We start from the raw sequence: 25,251 nt of genomic DNA, 5'->3' as shown, positions 1-25,251 counted from the left end.
TACCAGGATGGAGAACTGGGAATGTCCTAGACCTTATCCAGCCAGAATCACCCTGAAGAAAGAAAGACTTGCATCTCTATAACATCCTTCAAAATGGAATAACGCACTTTACAGCCAGTGAAGTTCTTTGGGGAGTGTTGTCATTATTGTAATGTAGGAAAGGTGGCAACCAATTTGTGCACAGCAAGCTCCCACCAACAGCAATGTGATCATGACTGGATAACCTGTTTTTGGTGCCAGTTGAAGGGCAAAATGTTTGCCAGGGCACTAGGAAGGTTTCCACTGTTCTTCAAAATAGTACCAGGGGCTCTTTCAACACCCACTTGAGAGGGCTGATGGGGCATTCAGTTTAACATTTCATCCAACAGTCAGCGCCTCTGACTGTGTAGCACTCTCTCAGTACTGGCAATGGCAGTGTACACCCAGGTTTTGTGCTGAAGTCTCTGGAGTGAGACTTGAGGCTATGTTGGCCTGATGACCTCCTGGCTTGGAGACGAGATCACTAAAGGCTAACACCTCATGGTCAAGCCTGCGTGGTTATCAGGAGCTGAGTGGGAAAGATCTCCGCCTCCATAACAAGTCTACCAGTCCAAGGCCGACTAATGAACCAGGTTGACTAGCCTTTTATGAGCTGCGACTACGGACCTAGCTGCCATAGCTCACTGAGACTGTCCCAGAGGTCACACTCCACTCCAGGCTTCCATCACCACACATACCACCTTGGAGCCATCTCTTCATTCCCTGTCACAGAGGAGACCTATTATGTGGTGATCAGACAACTGAGAATTGTGTGCTTGAACCTTTGTTGTTAAACAGGGAGCCTGGAGCTCCTGGCACGTGGCATGGCAGTAGGGTAACTTTCATGAAGTATCCAAGGCCGTTGGTACCATCATCAATGCAACACAACAGACCACAGCTTAATGATCTCACCATTGGATTTATGGAGCTTCAACAGTGGTTGCTTATCTCTGTGAACCAGACTTGATGGACACCAAACCTTGGATAAACGGATATGTGTTTTCACACAAAACCCTTTGTTCATAACTTCCAGCAACTTTTCCAAGCCTTTGTTTTCTCATCAGTGACATCTATCTACAGTGCTACTTTGACAGGTACCAGACACCATTATATTGCAGACATCTGAGTTGAATACAATAAGCAAAGATCAATTGCACATCATCACTAACAAGACCCACACCACAAGGGCTGCAGCTGTTAAAGAAGATGGCTTCTGTGCCTAAGGATGGGCAATAAATGTTGACTTTGCTGGTGACATCACATCTGAAGAACAAATTAAAAAATAAAAAGAGTTTAACTGCCTTCCTTAACATTTAGAATTCTGCAAAGGAGGACCAAGACATTGATTAAGAGGCTAAAAATAGAGTAGGAGAGTAAACTCGCAGGGGACATAAAAGTGGACTGCAAAAGCTTCTATAAGTATGTAAAAATAAAAAGAATTGGTGAAGACAAATGTAGGTCCCTTATAGTCTGAAACAGGAGAATTTATAATAGAGAACAAGGAAATGGCAGAGCAATTAAACAACTACTTTAGCTCTGTCTTCACAGAGCAAGACACAAATAAATTCCCAGAAATGCTAAGGAACCAAGGGTCTAGTGAGAAGGAGGAATTGAAGGAAATTAGTATTACTAAAACAATAATGTTGGAGAAATTAGTGAGACTGAAAGCCAATAAATCCCCAGGGCCTGATAATCTGCATCCCAGGGTACTAAAGGAGGTGGCCATGGAAATAGTGGATGCATTGGTTGTCATCTTCCAAAATTCTGTAGATTCTGGAACAATCCCGGCAGATTGGAGGGTGGCAAGTGTAACCCTGATATTTGAAAAAGGAGGGAGAAAACAACGAAGTACAGACCGGTTAGCCTAATGTCAGTAGTAGGGCAAATGCTAGAATCTGTTTATAAAGGATGAGAGAACAGGACAAACAGGGGAGGATTTTCGGGTCATTGGGTGGAAGCGGTGAGCGGGTCTGGGAGCTGCCTCGGGGAGCTGAAGAATTTCAAAATCAAAAATAAAGAATATGAAATGCGGAAGTAAATATCCACATGTCGCACTCACTCGTCTAAACATAAGCATTATAAAAATTCCGCCCAAACATTATTTTGTAATTAATCTCGGAAACCTCATCCCACCCATGGGTGAGGTTTCCTCAAAAATCCCAAGGCCACCTGGGATTCGCCCAAAAAAAATCGCTCGTTCTTAATACATTAATGGCCTTAATAGGCCTCTTCATTGTCGGTGGGCGCGCTGCCAACTCTTGCACGTGCCCACCGACCGAAATATTATGCGAGCGCGTGATGACATCGCCTGACATCATTATGGGCTATTTTACGCCCGCTCGGGGTGGGTTTGCGTCTGCCCAGGGGGTGTTGTAAAATTCTGCCCTTAGAAAGTATCAACAGGATTAGGCAAAGTCAACATGGATTTACGAAGGAGAAATCATGTTTGACAAACCTCCTGGAAATTTTGAGGACAGACCTAGTAGAATAGACGAGGGAGAACCAGTGGATATGGCGTATTTGGATTTTCAGAACGCTTTTGATAAAGTCCCACATAAGAGGTTGGTGCGCAAAATTAAAGCACATGGGATTGGGGGTAATATACTGGCATGGATTGAGAATTTGTTTCCTAGTTCAGTAACTGAGTAAGAATAAATGAGTCTGTTTCGGAGTGGCAGGTGGTGACTAGTTGAGGTACCGCAGGGGTCAGTGCTTGGGCCCCAGCTATTCACAATATATATCAATGATTCGGGTGAGGAAGCCAAATGTAATATTTTCAAGTTTGCTGACGACACAAAATTAAGTGGGAATGTGAGCGGTGAGGAGAATATTAAGAGGCTTCAAGGCGATTTAGACAAGTTGAGTGAGTGGGCAAATACATGGCAGATGCAGTATAACGTGGATAGGTGTGAAGTTATCCATTTCCTAGGAAAAACAGAATGGCAGAGTATTAGTTAAATGATGATAGATTGGGAAATGATGCATAAAGGGATCTGGATGTCCTTGTACAATCATTGAAAGCAAGCATGCAGGTGCAGCAAGCAGTCAGGAAGGCAAATGTTGGCCTATGTTGCAAGAGGATTTGAGTACAGGAGCAATGATGTCTTACTGCAGCTGTACAGTGCCTTGGTGAGACCACAACTGGAGTTTTGCGTGCAGTTTAGGTTTCCTTACCTAAGAAAGGATATATTTGCCATAGAGGGAGTGCAGCAAAGGTTCACCAGACTCATTCCTGGGGTGGCAGGATTGTTGTAAGAGGAGAGATTGGGTTGACTGGAGTTGGAGTTTAGAAGAATGAGAGGGGATCTCATTAACACATATAAAATTCTGACAGAGCTGGACAGACTGGATGCAGGGCTGATGTTTCCTCTGGCTGGGGGGGTCTAGAACAAGGGGTCGTGAACTCAGGATACAGGATCGGCCATTTAAGGTTGAGATGAGGAGAAACCAGTATGGTGAAACTGTGGAATTCTCTACCACAGAAGGATGTGGAGGCCAAGTCACTGAATATATTTAAGAAGGAAATAGATTTCTGGATCTAAAGGTGTCAAGGGGTATGGGGGGAGAGAACGGGAGTAAGGCGTTGAGATAGAGGGTCAGCCATGACCATATTGAATGGCAGAGCAGGTTCGAAGGGACTAATGATCTACTCATGCTCTATTTTTTATGTTCACTGTCATTACCATCACTGAATCCCCTACCAGCAACATCCTGGGGTTACCATTGACCAGAAGCTTAGTTAAACCAACCCGTTATAAATGCTGTGGCTACAAGAGCAGGTCAGAGGTTGGGAATTCTGTAACGAGTAACTCGCCTATTGAGCCCCAAAACCTATCCACCATCTGCAAGGCACAAGTTAAGAGTGTTGCCAGGGTGAAGATGCAACAACACACGGAGTTTAACGCCATCCAGTGAAAAGCTCTCTGCTTGATCAGCAGCCCATCTATCAGTTTAAATGTCCATTCCCTCCACCACCGCCATCACACCATGGCTGTACTGTGTACTATCCCCAGGGATGCACTGCAACATTTAGCCATGGCTTCTTTGACTGTACTTTCTAAATCTGCATCCTCTACCACCTTGAAGGACAAGGGCTGCAGGTGCCTGGGATCACCACCGCCTGCAGGTTCTACACGATCCTCACATAGAAATCTATTGCTTTTTTTTTCATTGTCACTTGGTCAAAATCCTGGAACTCCCATAAACTATGTTGGAGCTGTACCTTCACCATATGGGCTGTGGCTCACCAGAATCTTCTCAAAGGACTATTGGGATGGGCTATAAATATCAACCTTGTTAGCATGCAGGTACTGCACGTAATTAGGAAGGCAAGTGGAATGTTGGCCTTCATTGCAAGCAGGATAGAGAAGTCTTGCTGCAACTGTATTGGGCATTGGTGTGTTTACACCTGGAGTAGTTTTGATCTCCCCATTGAAGAAAGGATATACTTTCATTGGAGACAGTACAGAGAAGGTTCACTAGACTGATTTCCTGGGATGAAGGGTTTGTCTTATGAGGAAAGGTTGAGCAGGCTGGGCCTATACCCATTGGAGTTTAGAAGAATGAGAGACGATTTTGTTTAAACATATACAATTCTGAGGGGTCTTGACAGGGTAGATGCAGAGAGGATGTTTCCCCTCATGGGGGAACCAGCCTCTGCATTCAAAGGATCATCGTCCGCCAACTCCAGCATGATGCCAGCACCAAACACATCTTCCCCTCACCCTGTCGGCATTCCATAGGGACTGTTCCCTCCGGGACACCCTGGACCACTACTCCATCACCCCCAGCCCCTCATCCGCTCCCCACAACACCTTCACGTGCAATCGCAGAAGGTGCAACACCTGCCCCTTTACCTCCTTCCTCCTCACTGTCCAAGGGTCCAAACACTCCTTCCAGGTGAAGAAACACTTCACTTGCATCTCCTTCAATTTGGTCTACTGCATTCGCTACTCCCAATGTGATGATCACTACGTTGGGGCGACCAAACGCAGACTGGGTGATCGTTTTGTGGAACACCTTTGGTTTGTCTGCAAGCATGACCCAGACCTCCCTGCCACTTGCCATTTCAACACACCACCCTGCTCTCATGCCCACATGTCCGTCCTTGGCCTGCTGCATTGTTCCAGTGAAGCTCAACGCAAACTGGAGGAACAGCACCTCATCTTCTGACCAGGCACTTTATAGCCTTCAGGACTTAACTTTGAGTTCAACAACTTCAGACCATGAACTCTCTTCATCTTCACCCCTTTTTTTTTTACACCTTTTTAAAAAAATTCTTTTTTTATTTGTTTATTTTTATTTTTATTCATTATTTTATCCCTTTTTCTATCCTCCCCCCACCCCCCCCAAAGGGCGATCTGTCACTTGTTCTATGTTGTTCTTTCCTTATGGTCTTATCAGGGAGAAGGTGGGAGAATGGGGTTGAGAAACTTATCAGCCATGATTGAATGGCGGAGCAGACTCGATGGGCCGAAGGGCCTAATTTCTGCTCCTATGTCTTATGGTCTTCACAGAATGCTGACCCTTGTTCTGCTATTCACACATTCTGCTTTCTTGCCTTTATACCACCATCAGCATCTTTTTTAGTCTTCACCACTACCATTCACACTCCCTTTGTCTTGTGCCCATGACTTCTTTGACTCTCCTTAGCCCCCACCTCTCGCTGACCTTCTATCCTGTATTACCTGCTCCATCCTCCTTAAACAGTATAAATTTCATCACATTTCTACTTCTCTTTAGCTCTGAAGAATAGTCATACGGACTCAAAACGCTAACTCTGTTTCTTCACAGATCAGCTGAGTTTTTCCAGCATTTTCTGTTTTTATCATTGAAAGGTACTCAGTTGCTTGTAAAGAGCTTTGGAACCACCCTGAGGTCACGAAAGGCGCTGTACAAATGCAAATCTTTCTGAAGTGCAGAGGCTCGATGGGCAACTGTTCCACGTGATGTGAGAATGAATTGTATGAATGAGGAAGATCCCAGCTTTCTGTTCCTCGTCATTGTTGTATCAAATTGTCTACACTGGGATGGAGTTTGGTAGCTAAAACTGGTGGATGTTGGGCAGGAAGGAAGTGGCTTAACTACGCAGTGACCCATGGTCGAACAGCTTGTCTAGGCACGTACACAAAGCCTGAGCAATTAGACCACGTGTAGAAGGTGTCTAACTCTCCTTGAAAGCTCCCCCGTACAGGTCAGAACTGACGAGAGGCCAGATGGGAGAGATTTGTAGGCAAAAACGGTGTTTGTGTTGGCTCGCAATGAGTCTTGGGTTTCATTTTACTTGCAAAGGTAACTTCAAAACCTGTAATCAGCTTTGTGGTATGCAGTGATCACTCATACATGCTCCTGGGATGTATGGTTGCCTAGCAACTGTTGCACAGGTGATTTCCTTTGTGACTTGTTCCAGATTCAGATTGCCAAACTAGAGAAACCCAGTGTTCACATTGAACATGCTGAACGTTAAGGGCTCAGCTCCTTCATGTCAAATATCTGCCTGTATGCTGTACACAGTACAGCCTTAGTAGCCAAATCATTGTCTTTGCCTGGAATGTTGGGCTACCTGGTTTAGGCACTGTTAGAGACACTATAGGGTGTAGATATCCACAAATATAACCACCTGCAATACCTTCCCAGTAAGGGAGCCATGTGTATCTCACCCTAAGAAAAAACTTGCATTTCTATAAGCACCTTTTTCATGATCTCAGGCTCTCCCAACACGTTTTACATTCAATGAAGCAGCTTTTGAATTATAGCCACTGTTGTAGTGTGGAGAGCGTAGCAGCCAAGTTGTGCACAGCAAGCTCCCACAAACAACAATACAACAACAACATCTTGCATTTATGTAGCACCTTTTTAAAAAATGCAGATAAACATCCCAAGATGCTTTACATGAGTGCCATCAAACAAAATTTGATGCTGAGCCACTTGAGATATTCAGACAGGTGACTAAAAGCTTGGTCAATGAGATGTGTCTCTGAAAGTGGAGTCACAGGTAGACAAGGTTTTAAAGAAAGCTTTTGGCATACTGGCCTTCATAAATCAAAGTATTGAGTATAGGAGTTGGAATGTTATGGTGAGGTTGTATAGGACATTGGTGAGGCCAACTTTGGAGTATTGCGTGCAGTTCTGGTGGCCTAACTACAGGAAGGATATCAGTAAGATTGAGAGAGTGCAGAGAAGATTTACTAGGATGTTGCCGGGTCTTAAGGAGTTGAGTTACAGGGTAAGATTAAACAGGTTAGGACTTTATTCCTTGGAGCGTAGAAGAATGAGGGGAGAAATGATAGAAGTTTACAAAATTATGAGGGGTATAGACAGAGTAAATGCGAGTAGGCTCTTTCCACTTAGATTAGGAGAAATAAACATGAGAGGACATGGCTTTAGGGTGAAAAGGGAAAGGTTTAGGGGGAACATTGGGGGGAACTTCTTCACTCAGAGAGTGGTGAGAGTGTGGAATGAGCTGCCATCTGACGTGGTAAATGCGGGCTCACTCTTAGATAGATGCATAGATGGGAGAGGTCTGGAGGGTTATGGATTAGGTGCAGGTCAATGGGATTAGCGGAATAATATTTCGGCACAGACTAGAAGGGCCGAATGGCCTGTTTTCTGTGCTGTAGTGTTCTATGAGTGTCTTTGGTTCTTTGAGTGTCTTACAGGAAGGGACAGAGAGAGAGAGAGAGAGTGAGAGGGAAAGAGATGGAGGGAGGGACAGAGAGAGACAAAGGGGTTTAGGGAGGGGGCTTCGGACCCATGCAACTGAAAGTAATATTACAATAACCAGGTAATCTGCTTTTGTAATGTTGGGTGAGAGGTGAACGTTGTCTAGAGCTCTGGAGAGATCTCCCCTGCTCCTCTTCAAAGTAGTGCCATGGATTTTTAAAGTCCACTTCAGAGCCATAATTACGTCCTCTGTCAGTAATGTGCTGAAGTGTCAGGCTGGTTTACGTGCAACCCACTGACTCCAAGGCAAGAGCGCTACCCACGGAGACAGGAAGCTGTATAGATTTTTCTACGTATGGGCTTTTCTGTATATGGATGGCTGACTCTGGCTTGTGTGAATTTGCTAACTTTGGAAGGACTTGCTGAATGTGATGCTGTGCTTCCTGATATTGGGGCAGGATATTGCCTTCAGTCAATGCCTTTCCCCATTATTGAGGGGTGGATTTCACGCCAGTTGCCAACCATCAACTAACTTTTTTAGAAGTTGGCCTTTCTGAACTTGTTCAACCATGTTTCTTAGTCCTTCCCTCCACCAGCCATGCCCTCACCCCACCACCTCCTGTTCAACCTCCGGGGTCCGTTGCCCTTATTCCTACTTGTTAAGTGCCCTGGGGTAGTGTTTGCATCAAAAACACGACAAGGAAAGCAAGTTGTTAATTCCTTTGAAGAAAATGGTTGAAGGCAGCAGGGCAGGCTGAGAAAATGGTTGTAAAGTCGTACAGGGCCCTGGGTCTTATAAATAGAGGCATAGAGTACAAAACCAAGGAGGTTATGGTGAACCTTTATAAAACCCTGGTCCAGCCTCAACTGGAGTATTGTGTCCAATCCTGGGCACCGCACTTTAGGGAGGATTTGAAGGCATTGGAAAGGGTGTAGAAAAGATTTACAACAATGGTTCCAGGCCTGAGGGACTTCAGTTGCACGGATAGATTGGCCAAGCTGGGGCTGTTCTCCTTAGACAAGAGAAAGCTGAGAGGAGATTTTGATAGCGGTGCTTAGAACCATGAGGGATCGGGACAGAGTAGATGAGGAAAAAAAATTTCCATTGATAGAAGGGTTGAGAACCAGAGGACACCGATTTAAGGTGATTGGCAAAACAACTAAATGCAGCGTGAGAACTTTTTTTTTAACACAGTGGTTAGGACCTGGAATGCACTGTCTGAGAGTGTGGTGGAGGCAGAGTCAATTGTGGCTTTTAAAAGAGAATTGGATAATTATCTGATGTTTTTTAAAAAAAACAAATTGCAGGATCATGGTGGGGGAGTGGGACCAGCTGTGGCGCTCTTGCTGCCACAAACCCGATGGGCCAAATGGCCCCTTCTGTGCTGTAATTATTCTATGATTCTAAGCTCGGAGGAATCATTAAATCAGAACTATTAGATCGGGAAGGATTTGACCGAGAGGGACCCTAACGGAAGTGCACAAGTGCAAAAATGCCAAATGTCAAACGACCACAACAATTTTATGCTATAGGTGTTGCCATGGAGAAATCAATGGGAAACTATAGGTGAACAATCCTGAATGTGCTAATAGCTACACTAACAACTAATTAAAGATAATCAGTTGAGCTCCTTACATGGCTCATTTATGCTTGCTATATATATTCAAATACACAGACCTATTCTCTGCAAACAAAAGCAATACGTTCAAGCTTCGTGCCTTTTTGAATTGCTGGATCTTGAGGAGCCTGTAGTTCCCCGATGCTTTCTCCATGGCAAAATCTCAGCCAATCAGTGTCGACTTGCCAACCAATCAGCACATTTTTCTTCTGTAGTATAAATTGTTGTGATAGTTTGAAATTTGCCATTCTTGTGTTTGTCCTGATGAGTGCAAGTGCAAGCTTCGGCAACATGTCTCTCATTTCAGCAAGCTTCAAGCGACTAAGTGTACAAGTATAGGTAATGGTTATCTAAAGCACCGCGTCAAATTCAATCAACAACGACAACAGCTTGCATTTATATAACGCCTTTAACATAGTTAAACATTCCAAGGAGCTTTACTAAACAACACAGAGTCACGTAAAGGGATACTAGGACTGGTGACTAAAAAACTTGCCCGAAGAGGTTAGTTTTAAGGAGCATCTTAAAGGTGGAGAGATGGGCAGAGAAGTTCAGGCTAGGAATTCCAGAGCTGAAGACACAGTGGCTAATGGCAGAGTGATGAAAACCTGGGATGTGCAAGAGACAAATTTTAAAAATATTTAAAGCAGGAAGCATGGCTAAAACACCTAAAAGACCAATTTGGCACAAATCGCAGGGAAGGTTTCACACACGGTGCTTGACACGGGAGTGATTTTCAAGGCAAACAGTGGGAAGTGCCAATCCTCAAGGATTGGTGCTGGGACCATTTACCCGACTTGGGAATCGGGAATTACAATTTCAAAATTTGCAGATGACACCAAATTGTGGGGCGTGGTTAATGCGATGGAGGACTGCGAGACCAAATAAGGAGAATGGGCATGTGATTGATAAATCACCTTCAGTGTAGGTGAGTGCGAAGTGATATATCAGGGACGCCACATAATCATTGGAAAATGGGGTCTAAATGGGTAGGGGAGCAGAAGGATCTGGGGGTGCCAGTACATAAATCATTAAAGTAGTATTGCAGGTTAATAATGTCAGAAACAAAGCACTGGGGTTTGTTTCTGGAGGGAGAGGCTTGAAAACAGGGAAGTTATGTTAGACTTTTTGTAGAACCTTGGTTAGCCCACACTTTGAATACTGGACAGTCTAATCTCCATATTATAGAAAGGACACAGAGACACTGAATAAGGTGAAAAAAAAACTCCATATCAGAACTGAAAGCTTTATATTCAGCAGGAAAGATTGTACAGGCCGGGCCTTTCCTCCCTTGAAAAGAGAAGACTGAGGGCTGCCCTGTTAGAGGTCTTTACATCTACCCCGTCAAACTCCTTCATAACCTTAGAGATGATGTCGGTGAGACCAGAACTAGGGGGACATAAATATAAGATAGTCACTAATAAATCCAATAAGGAATTTAGGAGAAACTTCTTTCTCTACGCAGAGTTTGGTGCTCTTCGAAAGGGCTGGCACAGATGTGATGGGCTGAATGACTTCCTTTTATGCTGTACCAACCTATGCTTTCCTGAATGCAGAACTTGCTACCACAAGGAGTAGTTGAGGTCAATGGCATTGTAAGGGGAAGCTAGATAAACACATGAGGAAGAAAGGAATAGAAGGATATGCTAATAAGGTGAGATGAAGTGGAGTGGGAGGAGTCTCGTGTGGAGCATAAACACCAGCAGAGACCTGTTGGGCTTGTTATTGTGGTAAATGCTATGTAAGGTTGAATCATGGAGGAATAAACCTTAGTCAATGGACACGAGGGGAGGAGCTGCCTCTAAATTTGTTTTTTTTCTGGATGGCTCTATAATTCCCTTTGTGAGCTTGGGAGAAGATTCCTGTTTTTCTTTATTCTTTCATGGGATGTGGGTGTTATGGGCAAGGCCAGCATTTGTTGCCCATCCCTAGTTGCCCTTGAACTGAGTGGCTTGGTAGGCCATTTCAGAGCGTAGTTAAGAATCAAGTACATAGCTGTGGGTCAGGAGAGACATGTAGGTCAGACCAGGTAAGGATGGCAGATTTCCTTCCCTAGAGGGGCAATAATGAACCAGATAGGTTTTTAACAATCGATGATAGTTGTCATGGTCACCATTAGCTTTCAGTTCCAGATTTATTAATTGATTAAATTCCACCAACTGCCACTTTGAGATTTGAATCCATGTTCCTTGGGCATTAACCTGGACCCCTGGATTACTAGTCCAGTGACATTACCACTACGCTACCATCTCCCTGATTTTATATTCGTGTCATGATGCCCTCATGCTAATGAGAAGGTTAACACACATTATGTGCAGTCTTTAGCAATTTTCACTCTTCCACCTCACACGCTTCTATTCACGTTAGGGTTGTCAACTCTGGTTGGACATATTCCTGCAGGTGTCATCACGTGACCTTGTCCCTACAACCACCCCACTCCCTGCACCCTCCCCCCCACCATTGGTCACCTGACAACCCGTCCCCTTGGTGCGCTGTTATCCAATTGGATGATCCCTCTGGGTCAAGCAGAATTTTACGCATTCAGTACTTTCATAATTAAAAATCAAATGTGTTCAAATAATTTTTTGTAAAAAAACAGAATATTTTTTAATGCTGCTAAACTTGTCCCCGATTTGCTCGCAGTTGTGTCCTGGAGATGATCTTTAGTTCCTGGAGACTCGGGGACAATCCTGGAGGGTTGACAATGATCCACGAACAAACTCCTTTATAAACAGTAACAGCGTTGGATGTGTTCGGCAGGTCTGGTGGAATCTCTGAAGAGAGAAACTGAGTTAGCGTTTCAAGTCGATGACCTTTCATCACACCTGCTGATTATTTCCAGCATTTTCTGTTTTGTTCAGATTTCTAGAATCTGTAGTACATTGCTTTGTAAACAATTCCTGAATGATTCTTTATTGGGAAAAGGGACTGTTTTACAAAGCAACACTCCTTCAGTACAGACACAACAAAGGACCAAGTATTTATAGAGTCATAGATCATAGTCACAGAGGTCTACAGCACAGAAAAAGGCCCATCGAGTCTGTGCCAGTCAAACAAGTCGCAGACTATTCTAATCCCATTTTCCAGCACCAGGCCCACAGCCTTGTATACCATGGCATCACAAGTGCTCATCCAAATAGTTCTTAAATGTTATGAGGATTTCTGCCTCTACCACCCTTTCAGGCAGTGAGTTCCAGATTCCCACCACCCTCTGGTTGAAAAAATTCTTCCTCACATTCCCTCTAAACCTCCTGCCCCTTACTTTAAATCTAAGCCCCCTGGTTATTGATCCCTCCACCAAGGGGAAAAGTACCTTGGATGAGATGAGCACTGGTAATGCCTTGGTATACAAGGCTATGGGCCTGGTGCTGGAAAATGGGATTAGAATAGTTCGGTACTTGTTTGACTGGCACAGACTCAATGGGCCGAAAGGCCTTTTTCTGTGCTGTAGATCTCTGTGACTATGATCTATGACTCTATAAATACTTGGTCCTTTGTTGTGTCTGTACTGAAGCAGTGTTACTTTGTAAAACAGTCCCATCCATGCCCCTCATAATTTTATACACCTCAATTGTGTCTCCCCTCATCTGCACTGCTCCAGGGAAAATAACCCCAGTCTATCCAATCTCTCTTCATAACTAAAGCTCCCCAGCCCAGGCAACATCCTGGTAAATCTCTTCTGCACTCTCTCTAGTGCAATTACATCCTTCCTATAATGTGGATTCCAGAACTGCATGCAATACTCTAGCTGTGGCCTAACCAGCGTTTTCTACAGTTCCGGCATAACCTCTCTGCTCTTATATTTTATGCCTCGGCTAATAAAGGCGAGTATCCCATATGCCTTCCTAACCACCTTATCTACCTGTCCCGCTACCTTAAGGGACCGGTGGACTTGCACACCAAGGTCCCTCTGATTCTCGGTACTCCCTAGGGTCCTACCATTCATCGTGTATTCCCGTGCCTTGTTTGTCCTGCCCCAGTGCATCACTTCACACTTATCCGGATTAAATTCCATTTGCCACTGATCAGCCCATCTGACCAGCCCATCTATATCCTCCTGTAATCTAAGGCTATCCTCCCCACTATTTACCACCCCACCAAGTTTCGTGTCAATTTTGTTTATCCACACTCTCCCCTCCTGCCAATTGAAATGTAGGAGAACTTAGTTTTTTTACTATATGTTTTCTTTGAGACCACACTATCCACTCCCAGTTAGGGTTGCCAACTGTGATTGAATGTATTCCTGGAGATTTCGTCACGTGACCTGCCCCCACACTCAAGCCATTAGTCAGCCAACACATCTGTCCTTGTGAAGCATGGCCTTCCTACGCCAAATGGAAAACAAAAAGACTCATTACCCAAGTGGCTGATGCTTGACTGTCAGCCAAACGGCCTTTATTTCCCATTTTCAATATTTTATATCTGATAAAGAGAAATGTTCAGAGCAAATTAAAAGAAAAATCTTTTTAAATGTCCTGATGAATTTTCTCCAGGGCTGCATACTGTAATGTCCTGGAGATTGATCTTAAATTCTTGAAGACTCCAGGCCAGTCTTGGAGGATTGGCAATCCTACTCCCAGTTTTTCCCTTTCAACACCATAGTCCTCAAGTGCCGTCAGGCGCAAGTCTTTCTATATTAATATTTTCTTCAGCAGAAGGGTAGAACCACAGTTTTGGCTCTCCAACAATATTTAGCATTGGATGCTTTTCATGGTAAGTGTATGAGGGAGAAAGAGATTGGCTATGTTGGTAAGGTGGATTGAAGTGTGGTGAGAGGAGATTTGTGTAGCGCACAAATACAGCAATGACCAACGGCCTTTTCCGGTGTTGTACGTTCCCTTGCAATTGGTATTCGTCAGCAAGTGAATCCTGGACACATGAGAAAATCAGAGCAAGACATGGTTATAAAGTCGTGCATCGTGTGCCTGCACTTTAAATGGAGGCGATACAGAGTCAGTGTAAATGACCCCTTGTGTGAGTACCTCGGTATCGATTTCCCTAGCCGCTTGCTAATCCCCAAAGAAAGACTTGCAATCGCCTCATGATGTCCCAAACCGCTTTCAGCCAATGAAGTCATTTTGAGGTTTAGTCACTGTTGTGATTTAAGGAACGCAGCATCCAATTTGTGCACAAAAAGATCCCATAAACTGACAATCTGATAATGACAGTTTTTAGTGATTTTTTTTTGCTGGAGAGATAAAAATTGACCAGAACACCAGGGAGAACTTTCCTGCTCTTCAAAATTGTGTCTATTGCAGAGCCTCGATTTAATGTCTTGGTCAAAAAGACGACACCTCTGACAACATCACACTGCCTCAGCCCTGCATTGGGGTGTTTAGCCTAGATTTGGATGTAATGAGGTGTTGTATAAATGGAGTTCCATCAAGAGGTTCCCACTAACACTCTGCACCCTTCCCCTCCCTCTCACCAGATCTCTATGATCCTCAATCTCACTAGGACCCTCTGACCCACCCAATGGCCTTTTCAGGTGGGACGCTGATATTGCAGTTTGCCAACTTGTCACCACTTCCTCCCAAATCACACTGCTTTGTTCACCCCCAGTTGCTAAGTTGCTGTCAATCTCTAAGTAAGCAGTGAAGGGTTGTGAAACACTCACTGGCCATACTTGGACCTCGGGCCTTAATGTAACTCTACTCAAAAAAAAATTTCCAATGCTAATTCCATTTGTCTTCACTTCAGTCACTCAGCATGTTGTCACTGAGTAATCTGACACATGAAGCAAGTTGCCTGTGGTGTCATTAGTCATTGATGATATTACAATGGCTGTTGATATTATATAATATAAGGGTTAGTGGTCAGGGGTGAGGGTTGGGGGTTAATGATTAGGCACAGGGGTTAAGGTTAGGAGATGGTGGTTAATGTTAAATGTTATTGCCAACATCATTGACATTACTTGTGCTGGAACAGTAAGAGGATTGAAGCAATTGTGTCAGGTTTAGCTTCTGTGTTACTGGTGTTATGAAGATGTGTTATATAAAATATCACTTTATAGTGTTGTCGGTTGGACATATATATGTATTGAATTTTTTGAAAAGAACACTTTTCCTAATCAAAGGACACTGGCTACAACAGCTACTGTGTTGCATTTGCGAAGGATACTAGCTGCTTTATGGAAAGCCTACAGAGCTCTTGAGTTGTCACATGATCTAGCTCTTGGGTGTGTAAAAAAAAAATACTAGATTTAGAATAATGAGACTGCCAGAGGGGCAACAACCTTACCCCATCTCCCTCTCTCTTCTGAAACTCCTCTGGTCAAAGTTGAGTTGTTTATGGTTTGAGAAAACCACCAGAAGACCTCATTGCTGCAAACCGAGAGTTCTTAAAGTAGAATTCCAAATCTCTCAGCCACAGCTGCAGACCGACTGCTCCACTGTGGAGCTGTTAACAAGCCTCTGGGAAATCCATGAATTTTGTTTCTGATTTTATTTGTTATTTGGCCAAGTTTTTTAAAGTCTGATACACTGCATAGTTTTACATTATTTATATGCTTTGTGTGTATGTGTGTGTCTGTGTGTGTGTTGCTTTTGCATTAGTGGATAGTTGGACATATTTGTACATTCTAAATCCATTCTACATCTTTAGCTGAGTGAGTTTTAGTGATAAAACTCTTTACTTGTTCACTTAAGGAAACTAGCTCATTTCTTGAACCAAATATATATTAAATTGTCAATATCACCTCCCTGTAAAATTCAAAGTCTGTTACAACCAATTGAGGAGCGGGACAAAGAGAGGAGTCAGTTTACCCCTGTGAACCTGGATGTAACACTAGGCTAATCAGCCGAGGCTAGCATAGCTGATGTGGGTCACTATGGGCCCCGTTAGCATATCCTCTGCCTGTGATTTCATTCACTGGCAGTTGAATCCTCCTGAAAAATCAATAGTTAAATTTTCAACAGCCTCACCTGAGGTTTTCTCTCCTCAATTCATTAGACAAGCTAGGGACAGCCTCCAATTGCCTTTGGTGCACAATTAATTTTTAAAACTTGCAATTTTAACACATCAGCATTTTGAATTTGGGCACAAAATCAATGTTTTTTTTACATCCACATGTTATATTTTAGCTTGCTGGGATACAGCAATGTGCCTGGTGGTGGAACCTTAATTTGTAGCAACAACATTTATTCGTTTGGTGCACAGAACTTGTGTTGTTGAGAAAAAAGACGTGCTTTTGTCTTCCGCTAGCAAGACAAACAAACAGTAAAGGGATCAACAACTTATAGTGCATGAAAAGAGAGTGCTAATTGGTTGTCAAGTGGACTCTGATTGGTAGAGGCATTGCCATGGAGAATACAGAGTCCATTTGCCTATGAATCAGCACTATCTTCTCATGCAGTATAAATTGTTGTTCCCTTTACTAGTGGTTCAACTTGCCAGCTATCCTGATGAGTGCAAGATGAAAAGCTTCGATAGCACGGGCAGGATTTTCAGCTCGGTGTGTGGGCACATGCGCGATGATGTCGGGCGAGGGTTTCGACGCCATCGCGCACTCACGCGATATTTCGGTCAGCGGGCACGTGTGGGAGTCTGCAGCGCGCCCGCCGACAATTAAGTGGTCTGTTAAGCCCATTAATAAATTGATGAAAGTGAAATTTTCAGCAAGAAAATTCGCTTGGCGAATAGGCCAAGCGGCCTTTGCATTTTTTGCGAAACCTCATCCACAGGTGGGATGAGGTTTCGAACAGTGATTTTAAAAAAAAATATACATCTTTTAAAAACTCATTTTTAACAAGTGACTCTGTCACATGAACAGGGACATGAGGGGACATGTTTTCCTTATTATTGAAATCTTTGGTTTTAATGTTAAAAATCTTTAGGCTCCTGTGGCAGCTCCGTGCCTCCAGGGAGCTTTCACCTAGCGCATCCGCACACTTCAGCGCTCGCTCCCCTCTCGCCCCCCCAGCCGGGCAGAGCTGAGGTTACCAGTGCGCGTTTTGCGCTGTCTGGCCATTAATTAGCCAGATGGTATGAAATCGCAGTCGGTGCCCGATCGCAGGCGGCAGACTGTTGCACGCCCACCCGACGAGGTAAGAATTCTGCCCCATTCTGACTCTTTAATCAGCAACAGCTTTATTTTTAAAAAAAAATTAATTGTTTTTTCTTGGTGCCTTTGTAATATGTTAGAGTAGGGTATTCTATTAGTACTCGCTGAATATGGAGCTGTATCATACTTGAGGAATGTGGCAACATCAACTGATTTAAAACAGAAAATTTCAGGGAAAGAAAAGAACCAAGAGGAAGGTACAGATTGGGTCGCCACATCCTAGAATGTTTGGGAGCCTTCCGGAGTAGGAGATGACTCATTCAGGTATTGCTGTCAGCAACACAGGGCAAACGTAGAGCTTTGTGCCTGTGGATTTCCTTTGCTTCCCATTTCTCAGAACTCCTAGATCAAAACTGTGAAAAAAGGCGCTTGATTACTGGGAAACCTGGTAAATGTAACAACATTCGCACGCAGGTATCATGTGATCAGGCCTTCCAGGAATATGTCCAACAAAAGTTGGCAACCCTGGCTGGAATTAGGTGCAGGACTGGAACAGAAGGGACTCATGGAATTGAACGACATCCCCATGCCTAGTCCTGCCCGGGTTCTCGTGCTCTCTGTTGTTCACCTCCCACTCTCCTTTTGCCCCACCATCGGTGTCCACATCATCAGCTGTCTATGCCTTAAGCTCTGGAGTCCCATCCCTACACTTTGCTAGCTCTGTTCACTAATACTTAGGTCACTTACAACCGATGGGTGGAATTTAATGTCCTTGGGGAGCGGGGCTAAGGGGCATGGGAAGGCACAGTGGGGACAGCCAGTCATCTTCCTGACTCTCCCCCACACCCCCCAATTTGGTTCCTCCCATATGGAGACCTTTCAGTGGCCAATTATGGACCACTTAAAGGCCTTACCCTAGTGGGTGGGGTGCCATGCCTTGTGGGCCGACCACTAGGTATACGCTGGCAGCCTCCCTGCAGCTTTGGTGTTGTGGAGGGTGGGGGGAGGATGGGGGTCCTCGCCTGATTAGGCAACCCTTGGAGGGCACTGCCTGCAGTGAGAGTCCCCAATGTCCTCCACTTGACTGCAACACCCCGGCGCCCCCCCACCCCCTTCACCAGGGCCTGCTGAACTGACCTCAGCGAGGCTGCCCCACACTCCTGTGCTCCAGGCTTGGCTCCATTGTTGGTGGTGCAGAGACTGGCTGCGGTTCCAGCAGTGGCCACTGCCCTTGGCGGTGCTGCTGGGACTGAAGAAGTGCCGACTCTCCGATAGGCCTGCAGCTCTTAGAAGCTGGATACTCACCTTTTCAGGGCTCGGAAGCCCCGATGGGAGGCAGTTCACTGCCTATTAGGCATTTAATCCCATCGGAAATGGCAGTGGTGGGGTTGCTACTGGCTTTCTGGCCAGCGGGGTGGGGGGGGGGGGTGGGGCATTAAATTCAGCCCCACTTCTCTGACGAGAGTTTGGTGGCATGTTTAATGTCCCCTCCTTTGGCTCGGTGTTAAACTTTGAGGGATAATGCTCCTGGGGAGTGGGTTAGGATGTTTTGATATATTAAAGGTGCGATTATAAATTCCGGTTGTTCTTGGAGTAGTACCAAAAAGTAATAAATCCCATCTCTTAGACTGTCCTCTTCATTCCCTGTGGGTTGTCAAGCAGAATACCTCCATGTTTATCCATTGTCACCTCCTCTTGTCTCAGTCCACTGGACACCAGCCATCTGCTCTGCTGAGTATCAGACCCACCCTCAGCTATCAATGAATGAATGGGGGGGATTTGCTACATGGCTCAACTTCATAGGATTCCACTGGATGGTGGAGCTGAGGCTCATTTTAGTTTTCATCCTCTGATGAATACGCGATTGATTCATGCTCCCCAACCTTCCTGTCACATAGGGCTGGGCTCACCATTAGTGGGGATGAATGTTCCCAGGCTTAGCCTGACTTATCAGCCATAGTCCAGCGGATAGGAATCTTACCTCTTGGGCCAGAAGGTCGTGGGTTCAAGTCCCACCTCAGCACAGAACCTAAGCTGTTACCCCAGTGCCAGTACTGAGGGGGTGCTGCACTGCCAGAGGTGATGCCTTTCCAGCTGTGATGTTAAACTGAGACCTTGTATGTTCCCCTGAGTAGATGTAAAGGATACATGGTACTAATTTTTTTTAAAAAAAGGTAGGAGGGGATGGTTTCCCTTTGTGTTCTGGCCAATAGTTATGCCTCAAGCAAGATCACTAAACCAGGTTAAAAACAGAAACAGAAATACCTGGAAAAACTCAGCAGGTCTGGCAGGTCTTTCACCAGACCTGCTGAGTTTTTCTGGGTATTTCTGTTTCTGTTTTTGTTTTGGATTTCCAGCATCTGCAGTTCGTTGCTTTTATCACTAAACCAGGTTACCTGATCATTATCAAATTGCTGTTTGCTTTCACAAATTGACTGCTGCGTTTCTTGCATCACAAGTGACCTCATTTCAAAAGACCTTCCCTTGGCAATTAAATTGTTTTTGGGACATCCTGAGGTTCTGATAGGCACCACACAAATGCGGGTTCTCTTTCGTTTCACAAGCCGGGGAGATCATTGGCTTCACTGTGGCCATCAAGCCTTCATAAGTTCAGGTAATCTTGCCTTGAAGAGAGTGTCTGTGTCTGTTTCTGTTTCTGCCAGTGTTATTTTAGCTCGCGAGCGTTTTAAGAAGAATAATGTGGCTCACATTTCCCTTACAGAATGAGAAGCCTCTGGGCCATTCTGCCAGTCGCTCGAGCAACATCTCAAAGGTATGTCCAGAATTTCCGATGAAGTCTGGTCTTTGACTTGCTGTTGAAATGATAATTTTCTGGCTGCTAGACGATAGTTAAGGTCACTTTATTGTAAATCGTTGTTGCTGGTACAGCCTTGAGCTGCTTCGCTTGTGCTGGATTCCTGTTTGTTATTCCCTTGGATTAAAAGGCTCAATCCTCATCAGCATGGAAGCCATTCGTTAAAATTCCACTGATTAATTGACATGACACACAGACTGCAGCAGCCTTCCCAAGGATTAAAGATAATTGCTGATTAATACTGTCCGTGGCATTTAAAACAATTAAGACAGGGCCATTTAATCACTGCTGTCACAAGTGGAAATGTGACACCAGAAAAGGTACGACTTCTGAAATTTGCATAAATTACAGTTCTCAGTTTTAGGTTTGACAGATCCAGCACTTTAAATCTAACTTGCGAAGCAGATTCTGGGATTTATTTCCAAAACCTCCACAGGGATATCAAAGAGCCTGTTCCAGTATTCAGTTCGATCATGCCTGACCTGTATCTGAGCTCCACTCACTTGCCTTGTTCTGAAATCCATTTAGTACCCTGATTCCTCAGGGCTCCCTATCATCCACTTGTTTAAAGTGGGTATTAACCATTGTGGAGACGCAGCTGCTTGTTCACTTGTCCTGACGCACTTGATCATTCTGTTCTGATCTTCTTTCCTTAAGGGGCAAAGCAGATTTGATGTTGATATTAACTTTTTTAATTCGCTCTTGGGACTTGGGTCTCACCAGCAAGGCCAGCATTTATTGCCCATGTCTAACTGTTCACTTCAGGCACAGTTGAGAGTCGGTGTGAGAGTGGAGTCGTGGATAGGGCAGACTGGCGAAGGATGGCAAGTTTGGAGGCCATTTGTGAACCAATCAGGTTCGCAACTATGCAACAGTGTCAACACCAGCTCCTTAAAAATAATTTCCAGATTTATCGTAAGCTGATGAACTCATGCTTATCAGCTGATGGTGACATTACCTCAACACTATTGTACACTGCTGGTTTTCTTATGTGCGTGGTGTGGAGTTTAACCATGCACAGCACGGAACCCACATCGAGGCCTGATGCCTGACTGCATCCTGGAGACTAGCCTTGCTTGGGGTCCTGACCACTTCCCTCACAGCCTAAAAACCCCAACCATTACATTCCCAGGCCCCCTAAATATCTGAAGATAAACTCACCAACTATTTGCCTAGAATTTCCTGGAAGCTGGGTAAATGATTCAGACGAGCTAAGGGAGTTAAACCGGCAGCCTCAGCAGTCCCTTCTGCGTCCCTTTTAAAGGTCATATTACTATTGTATTCAGTGAGAGAACCAACCGACTATTATAATTCATTAATAAAAGGTCTTGAAACCTGGTGAAAAATCTCTAGGGATTTGAGATTTGTATCTATGAATTGAGTCCAAGCATTGTTCAGCTCAAGGGCCTCGTATCCTCCACACATTCGAACCATAATCACTTTAAAAAGAATTTTGTTTTGAATGTCACGGAGAAATACGTCATAGCCTATTCTCTAACTGCCTTGTGTAGGTGGATCTTGAGCTTGCGCATCAATGGATCCGACTTTCAGATTGATTTGAAGCAGCGACTGCTCAGAATCTCTTATGCCCTGTGTCACACAGTCCCTGTAGCTAATGGGATTGGCCACGAACAGAATAGTGCCTACGTGGTTCAATCAGGAGTCTTACAATTGTAAGAGATATTTTCCTTTAGTTTGGTTTCCTTTACCATTTGCCACCCCCACTCCCATCCCCCAGTGTACACCCTGCCCCACTCTCTGCCTATGCACTCAGCTGCCTAGGCCCTAAAATATTCCCTTTCTAAACCTGTCCGTCTCTATCTCCTCCTTTTAAAGATGCTTCTTAAAACTCGTGTCAGACCAGTGTGGAAGCCTGCTCCTTAGTTCTGATTTTCTCCCATACTCAGATGTTCAAATCCCTGCAGCGAAATGCGCAGTATTTGAAGTGCATTGTGTTTTCTTTTTAATCCCAATGCTTCATTCTCCCGGTAGGAAACTGCAGGGAAGCAGTGAACTTTGAACCAATTGGGTTACACCACTAGCATGTTGTTGACTTCAAGCGGCAGTCATGAGAGAGAAGGGCAGAGGGGTGGAGATCTCTCCTCCTCCTCTCACAGGGTGTTGTGCCTATTCTTCCTTACGCTGTGAATCCCCATCTAAAGACTGCACAGTCTTCAAAGTGATGCCTTGCAGTCTGCCAATCCTTGCACCCTTCCCCCCACCCCAAAATCTCCATTCCTCTGACTCTGGCCTCTTGCGTGCATCCCCCACTTTGTTTGCCCCACCACTGGCAGTCACGTCATCACCTGCCCAGATCCCCCATGGCGTGGAATCCACTGCTCAAACCCCCTCCAACTCTTCATCCACTCTATCCTCCTTCAAAACCCACCACCAATTTGATTAAAAGCAAAATACTGCGGACACTGGAAATCTGAAACAAAAACACAAATAGCTGGAAAAACACAGCAGGTCTGACAGCATCTGCGGAGAGGAACACAGTTAAGGTTTCAAGTCCGTATGGCTTGTATGTTGAGTCATACAGATTCGAAACGTTAACTGTGTTCCTCTCCGCAGATGTTGTCAGATCTGCTGAGATTTTCCAGCTATTTGTGTGTTTGTAAACAATTTGATTAAGCTTTGCATAAAGCTAATATTCCCTTCTTCAGCTTGACCCCATTTCTGTGAAGTGTTTTGGGAAGTTTCCTTCATTATAAACATGCAATACAAATATATTTGAATTAACGATTAAACATGTAGGCTAATAATGATTAAACGTCAGTAATTGGGTTTCCCCAATTTTTTTCCCCCCCTGGTGCAGGGGTCTGTGTCCATTCAGATCAAGATGGGCAATGTGCAACATTTGTGTACCAGCCTCATCCGAATGATTGTGGTGCCAGCAGGTTCAACTCTGGCACTGCCCTCTGCCATTTAATGCTGCTGGTGAGCTCCACGTTCAGCAGGAGGTCCGGCTGTGTTGTTTGCAGACCACCTGGTACAGGTTACCTGCTCTTGAAGGCAGGCTGCCTCTTCAAGGGAAGTTGCACAAAAGGATTGCTGCAATGTCAGTTTTTGCAAACTGAACAACAAGGATCCAGAGTGATGGGATGTGCCGCTGGAGGCATTGCTGAGATGTTGCAGGTGGGCCGGAGGAGAGACACCAATGGGCCAAACAGGAAAATCCTCAAGGACATTCTCAAGAGAATTGGAGCGGTTGATGAACTTCTGGTGCCTGGTTCAGAGGACCTGGTAGCTGTGCCACAAGAATTCTAATGATGTTACAAGGCTGGTCAATATCAACGAATGCATCTTGACGTGATATCTCCTAGCCGCTGCTCTATCTGTTTATGTTGAAATTGTGCTGCAATAGAATACCCCTTTAAGTTGGTAATTAAGCACGGCTGTCCCCTGTTGGGGAATGATTAGGGAATCATTGCAAGAGTATATAAACCAGTTCACTAGGTATATAGGAGGATCTGGGAAAGTCTGTGACTTTTGCTTTGCTGTCTTGGAAATAAACCTAATTTAAGGTGCAGGCGAGCTTCGGACTCATTCTTCCCCAACATACAATTATTGGCAAGAACACTACCAACCTCTCGAGTTGCCCAGTGCACCTCATCCCCATCACCCACCCACCAGCATTCCCTGGCACTCGGGACTCATGCTTGACATCCAGATATTCCACCTCGCCCATACACTGATGCCAGCCTCACACTCACCTCTTGCTGCCTGTACTTGCCTGTAGTTATTCAGCCATGGCAGCACATCGCCCAGTGTTATCCAACCATTGCCCTTCTGCCCTCTTTCTCTCTTGCAGGACCAGGCTGCACGCAATAGAAGGGAGCAAAGCAGAACAGAACGAGCAGGGGCAAGGAAGTCTCTGTCTCCTGAACCTGACAGAGGAGATGATTCTCTATATAGTGGGACCAACTGAGATGGGGTCTGCAGCATCCAAGGTCACTACGAACATTGAGGATGATGGTATGAACCTGCCTTGTGCCCTTTCTCAACTCCCATCTCACCCTCATCCTGATATCTGGCAAAATGAGCCAGCTGCCAATGGTGTGACCATGGACCTCTTGTTTCCCATCCCATCCACCTTCCTTCACAACAACCTTCCCCTTCAGAGTTCCTGCCTTCAGACGCCCAGGAGCTGTCTCCTGTCCAGACACTGGAGGCTCCGGGTGAGGAGGGAGCGACAGCACAGCACTGCTGAAGAGACCCTGCACTCGACCTGACCCTCGCAGTCACCAGCTCAGACACTAGCAATGTTCTTACCTTGGACAGTTAGTATCAGCACATGGTGAATTACCAGGTATGAATCGGCCGCAGCCAGACCGGGGTTTACCCGTTTACCAGCTCACCAGAGGGCAAGGCTGCAAATGAGTTCTGTAGAGGACTCAGGTGAGGATCTTGATCGGGTGGTATACAGGAGAGCACTGATGAGCATACATAGCGAAATTCTGTGTGTATTGGCTGGCCTATCAGACAGCCTCCTGTCACTGACCAGGAGCATGGAAGAATCTGGCTCCAGAAGGTTTTGGGCAGAGCTTGTCCTCTCTACAGTCTCTGCTGCAAACACCGAGGCACAGCTACTGCTGCCCCCACAACCATTTCCACCTTTTGTTTGCACTGGTTACCTAGTCTTCTGCCATGCCTGTGAGGAAGAGGCAATGCTCACCATGCAAATGCAGAATGCACCAAAGCTCCTCCGAAGCACTCCCAAGAAATTTGCAATATCAAAAATGTAGCTTGCCAGGCCCTCAATTTGCCTGGTCCTTTAAGTAACGCGACTGCAGAATCCCCGATACAAATTCACGCTTTGGTTTTTGTTACTGAGCAGTGCCCAGTCGTTGCCCAAATTTGGGATCTTGGCGCCACATTGGCCAGTTGGGCAGTGCAATGTCAGAAGAGCAGCAAATTGACGTCTTTCAGCACGTGGAAGGGACTCTGGGTGCCGGTATCCTCCAGCAGCACTGTGTGGGTAGCACAGGAAGAGGCGTGCAGCGTGGCCTGCCCCAAGAAACTGATGTAGGCCCTTGTAATCCACCAGATATAACACTGCACGACTGAATTTCTCATCCAGTAAAATTATAACATGAACATGGCTCCCTTGTTTCCACAGCTTGACCCTGAAT

The 25,251-nt window shown here is 45.1% G+C and overlaps 1 protein-coding gene across 1 annotated transcript in view; it reads left to right on the top strand.

The window, feature by feature from the left end:
- Window positions 1–25,251, top strand: part of march8 (membrane-associated ring finger (C3HC4) 8) — a 61,545-nt gene that overhangs the window by 12,663 nt on the left and 23,631 nt on the right. The window contains exon 2 of the mRNA XM_041176411.1: window positions 20,024–20,074. Coding sequence (XP_041032345.1) covers window positions 20,024–20,074 — 51 coding nt within the window. The remainder of the gene's footprint in view (window positions 1–20,023; window positions 20,075–25,251) is intronic.

This window comes from Carcharodon carcharias, chromosome 28 (genome assembly GCF_017639515.1).
Source record: "Carcharodon carcharias isolate sCarCar2 chromosome 28, sCarCar2.pri, whole genome shotgun sequence".
NCBI lineage: Eukaryota > Metazoa > Chordata > Chondrichthyes > Lamniformes > Lamnidae > Carcharodon > Carcharodon carcharias.
The sequence above is the reverse complement of the archived record's forward strand: the minus strand, read 5'-3'. Positions and strand labels throughout refer to the sequence as shown.